Source organism: Ahaetulla prasina, chromosome 3, assembly GCF_028640845.1.
Source record: "Ahaetulla prasina isolate Xishuangbanna chromosome 3, ASM2864084v1, whole genome shotgun sequence".
Taxonomy (NCBI): Eukaryota; Metazoa; Chordata; class Lepidosauria; order Squamata; family Colubridae; genus Ahaetulla; species Ahaetulla prasina.
Genome location: NC_080541.1, coordinates 3,284,340 through 3,297,758, shown reverse-complemented (window position 1 = coordinate 3,297,758; position 13,419 = coordinate 3,284,340). Strand labels below are relative to the sequence as shown.

Here is a 13,419-nt window from a genome sequence, read left to right as displayed (position 1 = left end):
TGACCGCTACTCAACACCGCAGGGAGACGGAACCACTACGTTGGTTCCGCCCCAGGCGCCTGATGGACCCGGAGAGGTTCCGGACGGAGCTTGGGCCACTTCCTGAGGGTCTGGCTCACGGCACGGCAGAGGAACTAGCCGCAGCCTGGGAACGGGCTGCGGCTGGGGCTTTAGACCGTGTCATGCCTCTGCGGCCTCTGACCCGCGCAGATCCCAACCGCCCTTGGTTCTCCGAGGAGCTGAGGGGATGAAACGCCGGAGAAGACGCCTAGAGAGCTCCTGGAGGTCTAGCCGCTCAGAGGCTGATCGGACACTAGTTAGGTCCTATACTAGACCTACCTAGTGGCACTGAGGGAAGCGAGGCATTGCTACGCCTCCTCCCTCATTGCGCCGGCAGATAACCGCCCAGCCGCCCTGCCTGGGTGACCCGCCTCCTTCACCAGGGGAGCGGGATGACCCGCTGCAGGGACGTGCTGAGGAGTTTAACGGTTATCTATACGATAAAATCGCTCAGCTCGGACGGTCTGGACCAAAATTGCGGCGATTCAGATGGGGCGCCTGAGGGTGGTCTTGGTGATATTGTCTGGGATGAGTTTGACCCTGTGGCTCCGAGGACATGGACAGGTTGTTGGGTAGGTTGAATGCCACCACGTGTTTATTGGACCCGTGCCCTCCTGGTTGGTGCTGGCCACCAGGAGGTGACACGAGGCTGGCTCCAGGCGATTACGAGTGCTTCCTTGTTGGAGGGAGTCTTCCGCCGCCTTGAAAGAGGCGGTGGTGAGGCCCTCCTCAAGAAGCCTTCCTGACCCGCTGTTTTAGGTAATTATCGTCGTCTCCAACCCGCTCGCGGCGAAGGTTGTAGAGAGTATGGTGGCATATCAGTTTCTGCACCTGGATGAAACTGTCTATCTAGACCTGCTCCAGTCCGGTTTCCGGCCCGGTTACAGCACTGAGACGGCTTTGGTCGCGTTGGTGGATGATCTCTGGAGGGCCAGGGATAGGGGTTGTTCCTCTGCCCTGGTCCTATTAGACCTCTCAGCGGCTTTTGATACCATCGACCATGGTATCCTGCTGCGCCGGTTGGAGGGATTGGGAGTGGAGGCACCGCTCATCGGTGGTTCTCCTCCTATCTCTCCGACCGTCGCAGACGGTGTTGACAGGGGGCAGAGGTCACCCCAAGGCGCCTCACTTGTGGTGCCGCAGGGTCGATTCTCTCGCCTTCTGTTCAACATCTATATGAAGCCGCTGGGTGAGATCATCAGTGGCTTCGTGTGAGGTACCAGCTGTACGCTGATGACACCCAGCTGTATTTTCCACACCGGGCCACCCCAATGAAGCTATCAAGTGCTGTCCCGTGTTTGGAAGCCGACGGGTCTGGATGGGGAGAAACAGGCTCAAGCTCAATCCTCCAAGACAGAGTGGCTGTGGATGCCGGCATCCCGGTACAGTCAGCTGAGTCCACGGCTGACTGTTGGGGCGAGTCATTGGCCCGATGGAGAGGGTGCGAACCTGGGCGCCCTCCTGGATGAACGGCTGTCTTTTGAAGATCATTTGACGGCCGCCTCCAGGAGAGCTTTCCACCAGGTTCGCTTGGTGCGCCAGTTGCGCCTTTCTAGACCGGGATGCCTTATGCACGGTCACCACGCCTCGTGAGTCTCGCCTGGATTACTGCAATGTTTCACATGGGGCTCCCTTGAGGGGCATCCGAGGCTTCAGTTAGTCCAGAATGCGGCGCGCTGGTGATAGAGGGAGCCCTGGCTCTGTGACACCTATCCTGCGCAGACTGCACTGGCTACCTGTGGCCTTCCGGGTGCGCTTCAAGATTTTGGTGACCACCTTTAAAGCGCTTAAATTAAATTCTTAGAAAACATAGGAGTGGGGCACTGACTTATAGGGGCAGGGAGATAGCCATTCTGAGGCAGATTCCCAGACAGGTACGTGAAATGAGAAAGAAATATTACTTTTTATCAAGCAAATTGTACCAGAAGGGAGTGGGCTTCAGATGGCTGATGCCAGAGGGATTGATGATTTTCCGGGAGGGCATTACGAAAAAAATTAGTACAATTGCGGAGGCTGCGGCCTACGTGGAGGAACACAAAGCCCTCCTGGATTTAGATGACCCAGGAATTGAAGAAGGGGAGGTTATAGACCATGGGGCGGATGTAAGATTGAAACTTAGCTACTTCGTATCACCTGCTTGCCATATGGCTGTTGTATGTGTTTAAAATTTTGAGTAAAATTCTTATCATGTATAAGAAAAATGAAAAATTACCATACCTGATATGTATTTGCATAAATCTTTTTTGACCAATAAAAACTTTTTATATAAAAAAAAGATTTTGGTAACAATCTTTAAAGCGCTCCATGGCATAGGGCCGGGCTATTTACGGGACCGCCTACTGCTACCGAATACCTGTCACCGACCCGTGCGCTCTCACAGAGAGGGACTCCTCAGGGTGCCGTCAGCTAGGCAGTGCCGTCTGGCGACACCCAGGGGAAGGGCCTTCTCTGTGGGGGCTCCCACCCTCTGGAACGAACTCCCTCCAGGACTTCGTCAACTTCCGGACCTCCGAACCTTCCGTCGCGAGCTTAAAACACACTTATTCATCTGCGCAGGACTGGATTAGATTTTAAATTTACTGGTTTTAAATGGGTTTTATTATTTATATTGTTTTTAACAATTCGGCTATGTGGAATAAGTTTTTTATTTGTTATTTTAGTTCGTATTTATATGTATTTTTATGTGCCTGTGAACCGCCCTGAGTCCCTAGGGAGATAGAGCGGTATATAAATGTGAAAAATAAATAAAATAAATAAATAAAAAATAAGACAAATAGTATTAGTCATAATTATTACTTTCAATCCAACTTATATTTCTAATAGTGATACATATTTATATAAAGCTGCAATCTATCCTTTCAAATATTCCATGTTTTCTCTTATGATTACTCGTTTTATTATATTCTAATGCAAATAAGACAAATAGCATTAGTCATAATTATTACTTTCAATCCAACTTATATTTCCAATAGTGATACATATTTATATAAAGCTGCAATCTATCCTCATTCAATTATTACATGTTTTCTCTTACGATTACTCGTTTTATTATATTCTAATGCAAATAAGACAAATAGCATTAGTCATAATTATTACTTTCAATCCAACTTATATATTTCTAATAGTGATACATATTTATATAAAGCTGAAATCTTTCATTATTCAATTATTCCATGTTTTCTATTATTACTCTTATTTTATTACACAGAAGTATATAGCAAGAGCACTTAAGACTTATATACCCCCCTTCATAGTACTTTTACAGCCTTCTCTAAGCTGTTTTCAGAGTCAGCCTCTTGCCCCCAACAATCTGGGTCCTCATTTTACTGACCTCAGAAGGATGGAAGGCTGTTGGGATTGAACTCCTGGCAGTTGGCAGAATTAACCTGAAATACTACCGTCTCACCACTGCACCACCACAGCTCTTCCTTCCTTCCTTCCTTCCTCCCTCCCTCCCTTCCCACTTAGCACTAGCACTTAGAATAGAATAGAATAGAATAGAATAGAATAGAATAGAATAGAATAGAATAGAATAGAATAGAATAGAATTTTTTATTGGCCAAGTGTGATTGGACACACAAGGAATTTGTCTTGGTGCATATGCTCTCAGGGTACATAAAAGAAAAGATAAGTTCATCAAGGTAAAACATTTACAACACAATTGATGGTCAATATATCAATATAAATCATAAGGATTGCCAGCAACAAGTTATAGTCATACAGTCATAAATGGAAAGAGATTGGTGATGGGAACTATGAGAAGATTAATAGTAGTGCAGATTCAGTAAATAGTCTGACAGTGTTGATGGAATTATTTGTTTAGCAGAGTGATGGCCTTCGGGAAAAAACTGTTCTTGTGTCTAGTTGTTCTGGTGTGCAGTGCTCTATAGCGTCGTTTTGAGGGTAGGAGTTGAAACAGTTTATGTCCTGGATGCGAGGAGTCTGTAAATATTTTCACGGCCCTCTTCTTGATTCGTGCAGTATACAGGTCCTCAATGGAAGGCAGGTTGGTAGCAATTATTTTTTCTGCAGTTCTAATTATCCTCTGAAGTCTGTGTTTTTCTTGTTGGGTTGCAGAACCGAACCAGTTATAGACTTATATACCGCTTCACAGGGCTTTCCAGCCCTCTCTAAGCGATTTAGAGTCAGCCTCTTGCCCCCCAACAATCTGGCTCCTCATTTTTACCCGCCTCGGAAGGACGGAAGGCTGAGTCAACCTTGAGAACTGCTGAGATTCGAACTGCCAAATTGCAGGCAGCCAGCAGTCAGCAGAAGCAGCCTGCAGTACTGCACTCTAACCACTGCGCCACCATATTATTATAGAAAAAGCAAAAAGTCGTGATTTGATATTAAGGCCATATTTTATTGGAACAGAGAGAGTCGGAAGTCAATGCTTCTTTTTCTTTCATTTTTTTTTCTTATCCTTCCTCACTTCTCTTCCCCCTCTTCCTCCCTACTGCTTTTCTATTTACTTTTGTATTTTGTAGCTTATAATATTCTATCACTCAATAAAATTGTTAAAAAATTCTATTGAAGACGTATTTATTTTTTCGCGCAGGACCGGCATAAAAATGGGATTTAATAGGATTTTAAATGGGATTTTAAATTGGGTTTTATTTTATGTATTGTATTTTAAATTATTGCCTAAATTGAATAAGTTTTTTAATTTTGGTTTTATTGTATTGTATGTTATTGTTATTTTATCTGGTTGTTAACCGCCCTGAGTCCTTCGGGAGAAGGGCGGTATAAAAATTATATTATTATTATTATTATTATTATTATTATTATTATTATTATTATTATTATTATTATTATTATTATTATTATTGAAACGGATAAACCATTTTACACAAGCTGACTGTGACTCTCAAAGAGGGAGCTGCAGAAAAGAAAACACAGTTTAACTTGCATCGAGAAAAGCATGCAGGACTTCAATCAGCTTACCATACTCCTAGGAAGCAGTATTTTTTTTAAATAAAATAAAAAAGTACTGAGGACTAGTGCCTTGGGCAAGGGTTGGACTAGAAGACCTCCAAAGTCCTTTTCACCACTTTACGATTTGACAATTTCCAAAATTAAGCCATAGTTCTACCAAGAATAATTGTCTAGGAATAGATAATAGAATACTTTATTGGCCAAGTGTGATTGGATGCACAAGGAATTTGTCTTCGGTGCATAAGTTCTCACAGTACATAAAAGTTGTAAGTGATCAATCATGATCATAGTCATCATAAAAATACATTCATCATAGTCATAAGATACAACACTGATAGTCATAAATCGTACTAGGAAACTAAATAAACCAATATAAATCATACAGCTACAAAGCAACAAAGGGCCTCTGGTGGCTCAGCAGACTAAGTCTGTCTGTTATTAACACAGCTGCTTGCAATTACTGCAAGTTCAAGTCCCACCAGGCCCAAGGTTGACTCAGCCTTCCATCCTTTATAAGGTAGGTAAAATGAGGACCCAGATTGTTGGGGGCAATAAAGTTGACTTTGTATATAATATACAAAATGGATGAAGACTATTGCTTAACACTGTGTAAGTCGCCCTGAGTCTTCGGAGAAGGGCGGGATATAAATGCAATTAAAAAAAAACAAAAAAACAAAAACAAAGTTATAGTCATAAGTAGAGAAGGAGATAGGTAATAGGAAAGATGAGAAGAAGAATAGTAATACAGCCTTACTAAATAGTTGTAACAGTATTGTGGAGATTGGTTGTTTAGCAGAATGATGGCAGGAACCTCAGCTCACCTCCTACAGTAGTGGCCAAAATTGTGGGAACCTTTTGGGAAAAGTGTATTTTTGAGGCTTGATGGCTAATAACATCACTTTTTTTTTTTTTTTTGGAGTAGTACCGTAAAATAAGAAAGTAACAGCGTTCCGTGCACCTTTGGCATTGAGTCATGCCAGCCACATGACCACAGAGACGTCTTCGGACAGCGCTGGCTCTTCGACTTTGAAACGGAGATGAGCACCGCCCCCTAGAGTCGGGAACGACTAGCACATATGTGCGAGGGGAACCTTTACCTTTTACCATAAAATTACATATCAATGGAAAGATAATTTAATCAAGAATGTAATGCAATCACTTTTATGAATGATTTGCTATTAGAATAGCAGTTACAGCATAAAGAAGAAAAATGAAACATGTAGAAAAAACAAGATATACAAAAATGATCACCATGTCAGTTAATGCTTAGTTGGGTCACCTTTAGCATGAATTACAGCCTTACAATGTCTTCCCATGGAGTGAACCAAGTCTTTTAAGTTCTGCAGCTGTTCTAATGTGAAACCAAGATTGATTGATTGCTTCTACGAACTGGGTTTTATTGCTGGGTCGCTTCTGACTAAGTAGATTCTTTAGTCCAGGAGTCACCAACCTTTCAGACCTCAGGGACCAACAAATTCATAATTTTAAATCCCGCGGACCACTAATATGAATTTTTTTAAAAGATAAATAGTATTTAGTGCAATATAAAAAATGCAAATAATCTTTCTGTGGACCACCAAATTTTCTTGTGGACCACCAGTTGGTGACCGCTGCTTTAGTCAATTCCATAGATCTTCCATTGGGTGAAGGTTTGGGCTATTCCCAGGCCATTCCAGAAGTGGAATAGGATTATTTTAAAACTCCAAAAACAAAAAAACAAAAGCGGTGTTTATTAGCCATCAAACCTCCAAAAAATACACTTTTCCCAAACAGTTCCCACAATTTTGGCTGCTACTGAAGCCTCTTTCGAGTTCTTGGAGAAAAATGCAGCAAAATCCAAAGAAAATATACGTGCCTACCGTTCCTTTGATTGTATCCAAATTCGTATAGTTATTTTATACTTTAATTTCATTTTGTCACAACAGTATACACAAACATCGATATAAAAAAAACAACACATCATAAAAGAAATATATATATATATAAGTAAAAGTATGCAACAGCTAAGTTAATTTGATATAATGAAAGGAAACAATAGGACAGGAACAGTAGGCACTTTTGTGCTCTTATGCACGCCCCTTATAGTCCTCTTAGGAATGGGGTGAGGTCAATAGTAGAGGGTTTTTGGTTGAAGATTTTGGGATTTTGAGTAGAGACTATGGAGTCAGGTAATGAGTTCCAAGCATTAACAACTCTGTTACAGAAGTCATATTTTCTGCAATCAAGTTTGAAGCGGTTGAAATTAAGCTTGAATCTATTTTTTGCTCTTGTAATATTGCGATTGAAGCTGAAGTAGTCTTTTACAGGAAGGATATTTACGGAAAGGATATACTTACGCTTATATAACTTGTTGCTGGCAATCCTTATGATTTATATTGATATATTGATCATCAATTGTGTTGTAAATGTTGTACCTTGATGAACGTATCTTTTCTTTTATGTACACTGAGAGCTTATGCACCAAGACAAATTCCTTGTGTGTCCAATCACACTTGGCCAATAAAAAATTCTATTCTATTCTATTCTATTCTATTCTATTCAATTGTGTTGTAAATGTTGTACCTTGATGAACGTATCTTTTCTTTTATGTACACTGAGAGCAGATGCACCAAGACAAATTCCTTATGTGTCCAATCACACTTGGCCAATAAAATTCTATTCTATATACTGTTGTAACAAATAAATAAATAAATAAAAATCATTACACAAGCATCAAAAGCCAACCTTCTCCCCAGCAACGTTGGAGAGCCTGCCACGCTCCTACACACCCCATGCAAGCCGGCAAAAAAACACGCGTCTCCACCGGCCAACCTTGAATCCACAAGTACCTGGCTTTGGGGACCAGCAATCTGATGCACGCGGCGCAAATCCGGGTGAAAGTCAGAGGCGCAACCTGGCGAGGGCAGCGTGCCCACTGTGCCAGGCTGTGCCCATGCTTGAGCATGCCTTGCCAGCCCAGTCATGTGCAACCGGCCACATGGATGGGTTGCCTGATGATTGGGAGAGGGAGGCGGTAACCCTGCTTGAGCAATCCCTATGTTGCAATAGGGATTGCAAAATTAAAGATATATATATATATATCTTTAATTTTGCAAAATTAAAGATACATATTTAATTTTGCAAACTTAAACAGGGCTCCCGTGGTGCCTTTTCCTGCACGAGGCATGGTGCAAAAAACGAGGCAGCCCACGCCAAATGGGTCTTTTTGCTAGGAGGCTCCAGAGCAATAGTTTCCTCCCACCCCAACCCACCCATGGCCATGCCCCCGAGGCATCTGGGAAATGTAGTCCTGTTAAGGATTTCCTGGCTTAGGGGGTTAACTAATAGATCCCAGAGCAATCGAGCTCGCTTAAAGAGACAGGCGTCTTTTCTAGTCTGGAAGTCATGCTGTGATGCTGTGTTTCTCAACCTTGGCCGCTTTAATAAGGGGGGTGGGCTTCAAGTCCAAGAATTCCCCAGCCAGCATGCTTTGAGGGGGGTGGGCTTCAAGTCCCAGAATAATAATAATAATAATAATAATAATAATAATAATAATAATAATAATAATAATAATAATAATATCAGAGTTGGAAGGGACCTTGGAGGTCTTCTAGTCCAACCCCCTGCCCAGGCAGGAAACTCTACACCATTTCAGACAAATGGTTATCCAACATTTTCTTAACAACTTCCAGTGTTGGAGCATTCACAACTTCTGCAGGGATGTCGTTCCACTATTAATTGTTCTAACTGTCAGGAAATTTCTCCTTAGTTCTAAGTTGCTTCTCTCCTTGATTAGTTTCCACCCATTGCTTCTTGTTCTACCCTCAATTCCCCAGCCAGCATGCTTTAAGGGAAGTGGGCTTCAACTCCCAGAATTCTCCAGCCAGCATGCTTTAAGGGGGGTGGGCTTCAACTCCCAGAATCCCCCGGCCAGCATGCTTTAAGGGAGGTGGGCTTCAACTCCCAGAATTCCCCAGCCAGCATGCTTTAAGGAGGGCTGGGCTTCAACTCCCAGAATTCCCCAGCCAGCATGCTTTAAGGGGGGTGGGCTTCAACTCCCAGAATTCTCCAGCCAGCATGCTTTAAGGGGGGTGGGCTTCAACTCCCAGAATTCCCCAGCAAGCATGCTTTAAGGGAGGTGGGCTTCAACTTCCAGAATTCCCCAGCAAGCATGCTTTAAGGGGGGTAGGCTTCAATTTTCAGAATTCCCTGGCCAGCATGCTTTAAGGAGGGTGGACTTCAACTCCCAGAATTCTCCAGCCAGCATGCTTTAAGGGAGGTGGGCTTCAACTCCCAGAATTCCCTGGCCAGCATGCTTTAAGGGAGGTGGGCTTCAACTCCCAGAATTCCCCAGTTAGCATGCTTTAAGGGAGGTGGGCTTCAACTCCCAGAATTCCCCGGCCAGCATGCTTTAAGGGAGGTGGGCTTCAACTCCCAGAATTCCCAGGCCAGCATGCTTTAAGGGGGGTGGGCTTCAACTCCCAGACTCCCCCAGCCAGCATGCTTTAAGGGAGGTGGGCTTCAACTCCCAGAATTCCCCAGTTAGCATGCTTTAAGGTGAGTGAGTGAGCTTCAACTCCCAGAATTCCCTGGCCAGCATGCTTTAAGTGGGGTGGACTTCAACTCCCAGAATTCTCCAGCCAGCATGCTTTAAGGGGGGTGGACTTCAACTCCCAGAATTCCCCAGCCAGGAAATATGTGTAAATATGTGTGAACTTCAAATCCCAGAATGCTGGCTGGGGAATTCTGGGAGTCCACCCATTTTAAAGGAGCTAAGGATGAAAAAATTTTAGTTATACACCCCATGTTCTGGCACATTGGCTCAGAAGGAAGCAAATAGGGTCAGATGGGATTACTCAGGAGTAAAAGTCTACACAGGATGGCTGTTCCAACTGATTGCAAATGGAGGAGGAGGAGGAGGAGGAGAGCCATGTTAGTCAAGAAGGGAACAGAAGCTAAGGAATTGGGGGGGGGGATCTTTTCCCACACATAAATCTGATCTTTACTCAGCTATAGTTCCCTTGATCAGATGCACAGAGAGGATGGCTAGGGAATTCTGGGAGTTGAATTCCACCCATCTTAAAGTTTTAAGAAACTTTATGCTAGACTGAGGTGGGATTTAAGCCAGGATCAGCTGATTCCCAAAGCTTTCATCCTGCAATAAAATTTGTCAGTTGGAAAAGGTGCTTCCTTCTGATTTTTAATTGCAATTCAAAATTGCAATTTTAATGCATCCAGTAATTGTTGGAAGGCGATCGCTATTTTAACGAGCAATGCGTATGTCTTAACAGTTTGCTCCAACTTTGTGCTCTCTAGATGGGCTAGTCCAAAAAATTCAACTTGGCAGCACCTTCTGGGAGTTGTAGTCCAGACACCAATGCATTCTGGGAGTTGTAGTCCAAGGCACCAGACTGAAAGAACTACCAGAAACTCAAAACTCAACTTTTGGATGACATCTAGTGGATAAATAGAAGAATAGCAGGAATAGAGCAGCATAATAATTATGAAACGTCTTGTAAATATTATAGAAGAGTCTACAACAACCAAAAAAAAGAAATCAGAAACACATTCAGAAAAAGTCTGGTAGCACATTGCATTGTAAGGCTTACAACTTTTTTTATACTTGTCTTATAACTTACTGATCATTCAGTAAGTTTGGTTTCGTTCTGCAACCCAACAAGACAGAGACAGACTTCAGAGGATAATTGGAACTGCAGAAAAAACAATAGCTACCAACCTGCCTTCCATTGAGGACCTGTATACTGCAGGAGTCAAAAAGAGGGCTGGGAAAATATCTACAAACCCCTCGCATCCTGGACATAAACTATTTCAACTCCTACCCTTAAAACGACACTATAGAGCACTGCACACCAGAACAACTAGACACAAGGACAGTTTCTTCCCAAACGCCATCACTCTGCTAAACAAATAATTCCCTCAACACTGTCAAACTATTCAGTAAATCTGCACTATTGTTAATCTTCTCATCATTCCCATCACCCATCTCCTTCCACTTACGACTGTATGACTGTAACCTTGTTAGAATAAAATTTAGAATAGAATAGAATTTTTTTTATTGGCCAAGTGTGATTGGACACACAAGGAATTTGCCTTGGTGCATATGCTCTCAGTGTACATAAAAGAAAAGATACGTTCATCAAGGTACAACATTTACAACACAATTGATGATCAATATATCAATATAAATCATAAGGATTGCCAGCAACAAGTTATAGTCATACAGTCATAAGTGGAAAGAGATTGGTGATGGGAACTATGAAACGATTAATAGTAGTGCAGATTCAGTAAATAGTCTGACAGTGTTGAGGGAATTATTTGTTTAGCAGAGTGATGGCCTTCGGGAAAAAACTGTTCTTGTGTCTAGTTGTTCTGATGTGCAGTGCTCTATAGCGTCGTTTTGAGGGTAGGAGTTGAAACAGTTTATGTCCAGGATGCGAGGGATCTGCAAATATTTTCACTTGCAAATATTTTCACTCAAATATTGTTGCTTGTATCATTACGATTTATTGATTGTTTCCTGATTGCTTAATTGTACCCTATGACTATCATTAAGTATGTACCTTATGATTCTTGATGAATGTATCTTGTCTTTTTTACGTACACTGAGAGTGTTTGCACCAAAGACAAATTCCTTGTGTGTTCAATCACACTTGGCCAATAAAGAATTCTATTCTATTCTATTCTATTCTATTCTATTCTATTTTATTCTATTCTATTCTATTCTACTCTACTCTATTCTATTCTATTCTTATTACCCAGCTCATTGCTTTTCAATGTCTTTTCAAATAAATGTAGAAACCCTTGCAAATTGAATACATCGATCTTAACCTACCTCAAACTAACTCCCCAAAAATGTTGGGGGGCGGGAACATTTTGATGTTGAAAAAGTAACAGCAGTTCCCTTTTTCTCTAACTTAAGACCTTACCTCCAGAACTCGTGGTTACTCCATCACTGGAGGTTTTTAAGAAGAGACTAGACAGTCACTTATGTTTGAGCAGGGGGCTAGACTAGAAGACCTCCAAGGTCCCTTCCAGCTCTACTCTACTCTACTCTACTCTATATCTGTATAAAATCAGGTGGGGGATTTCAACAGCAGAGATTTAACATCGAAAATGTTTGCCCATCAAAATCACAAATCACTTAAAGGAGCAACGTACCATCTCCACTTGTCCTCCTCGGCTTTTGATCTTCTCCCACAATTTCCTTCATCCTTCTTCTTTTTCTTCTTCTTCAAAGTCTTGTCCACGTCGTCATTTTTCCTTTTCCGGGATCCCCTGAGAAATTCTACATTTCGAACCCTTCTTTCGCTTCTGCTTCTCTTGGTCTTTTTGTCAACTCCATCTTGTAGGGTTCCTTGGACTCCTGTCCCTTCTTCTTCTTCTTCTTCTTCTTCTTCTTCTTCTTCTTCTTCTTCTTCTTCTTCTTCTTCTTCTTCTTCTTCTTCTTCTTCTTCTTCAGAGTCACCTTCCAGCTTGATCTCAAATGGTGACCTAAGTCCAGGCTCATCTTCTCTCCTTTCTTCTTCTTCTTCCATCTCTTTTCCCAACTGAGGGATTTCCTCACCTGTCCATTCTCTGTCCACCTGTCTCTCGCCGTCCCACTCCTTTTCCGTTTTGACCTCAATGTTCTGCTCAGATCTTCTCCAGTCCAGCCCATCTTCTCCCTCCTCTGGTCCAACGTTCTGCTCCAACTGCTTGTCAATATTCCTCCTTTCTTCTGCTCCTCTGAAGTCCTCCCGGTCCAGATCTTCTGTGGTTCTGCTACCTCTTTTCTCCTCCTGCGTGGAATGACCTTCTCTCTCTACTCTTCCAACACAAATTTTCCCTGTCTTTCTTCTCCTCTCCTCCGGTCCATCACTTTGGAAGGAGTCTGCAGCTTCTGTTACCTGTTAAAAGAAAATGTGAACGGGTTGACAGGCAGTCTTCGATTTAACAACAGTTCATTTAGTGACCGAAGTTACAGCACTGAAAAAAAGGTGACCTAGAATTATTTTTCACACTTACAAACGTTGCTGCATCCCCACAGTCAACGTGATTAAAAATCAGCTGCTTGGCAACTGACTCATATTTATGACGGTTGCCGTGTCCCGGAGTCACGTGATCCTCTTTTGCGACCTTTTGACGAGCAATGGGGAAGCCAGTTTTGTTTAACAACCGTGTGACTAAGTTAGCAACTTGCAGGGATTCACTTAACAACTGTGGCAGGAAAGGTCGTGAAATGGAACCAAGCTCACTTAGCAAATGTCTCACTTGGCAACAGTGGTTATAAGTCGAGGATTACCTCGATCATACACTAGATTGGGGGGGGGGGGAAGGTGTTTTTCCAAAAGGCGATTTGACTTTTTTGGGGTCTTTTTTTTTCCCTCTGAAAACGTTTCGCTTTTCATCTCAGAAGCTGTTGTGTCTCGTCCGATCTCACCACAG

The 13,419-nt window shown here is 42.6% G+C and overlaps 1 protein-coding gene across 6 annotated transcripts in view; it reads right to left on the bottom strand.

Annotated features, from left to right (window-relative positions):
- TOP1MT (DNA topoisomerase I mitochondrial) overlaps nucleotides 1-8,074 on the bottom strand; it is a 38,203-nt gene extending 30,129 nt beyond the window's left edge. For 2 of the 6 annotated variants that reach the window (XM_058174378.1, XM_058174379.1), the window contains exon 1: nucleotides 7,824-7,960. Coding sequence is in view for 3 of the 6 variants with exons in the window: in XM_058174377.1 (XP_058030360.1) it covers nucleotides 7,720-7,939 (220 nt within the window). In the remaining 3 variants the exon portion in view is untranslated. Of the gene's footprint in view, nucleotides 1-7,719 lie in introns of all 6 variants that reach the window. The other 4 variants (XM_058174377.1, XM_058174376.1, XM_058174375.1 and 1 more) reach the window with 4 other exon arrangements.
- Between the last annotated feature and the right edge of the window lie 5,345 nt (nucleotides 8,075-13,419).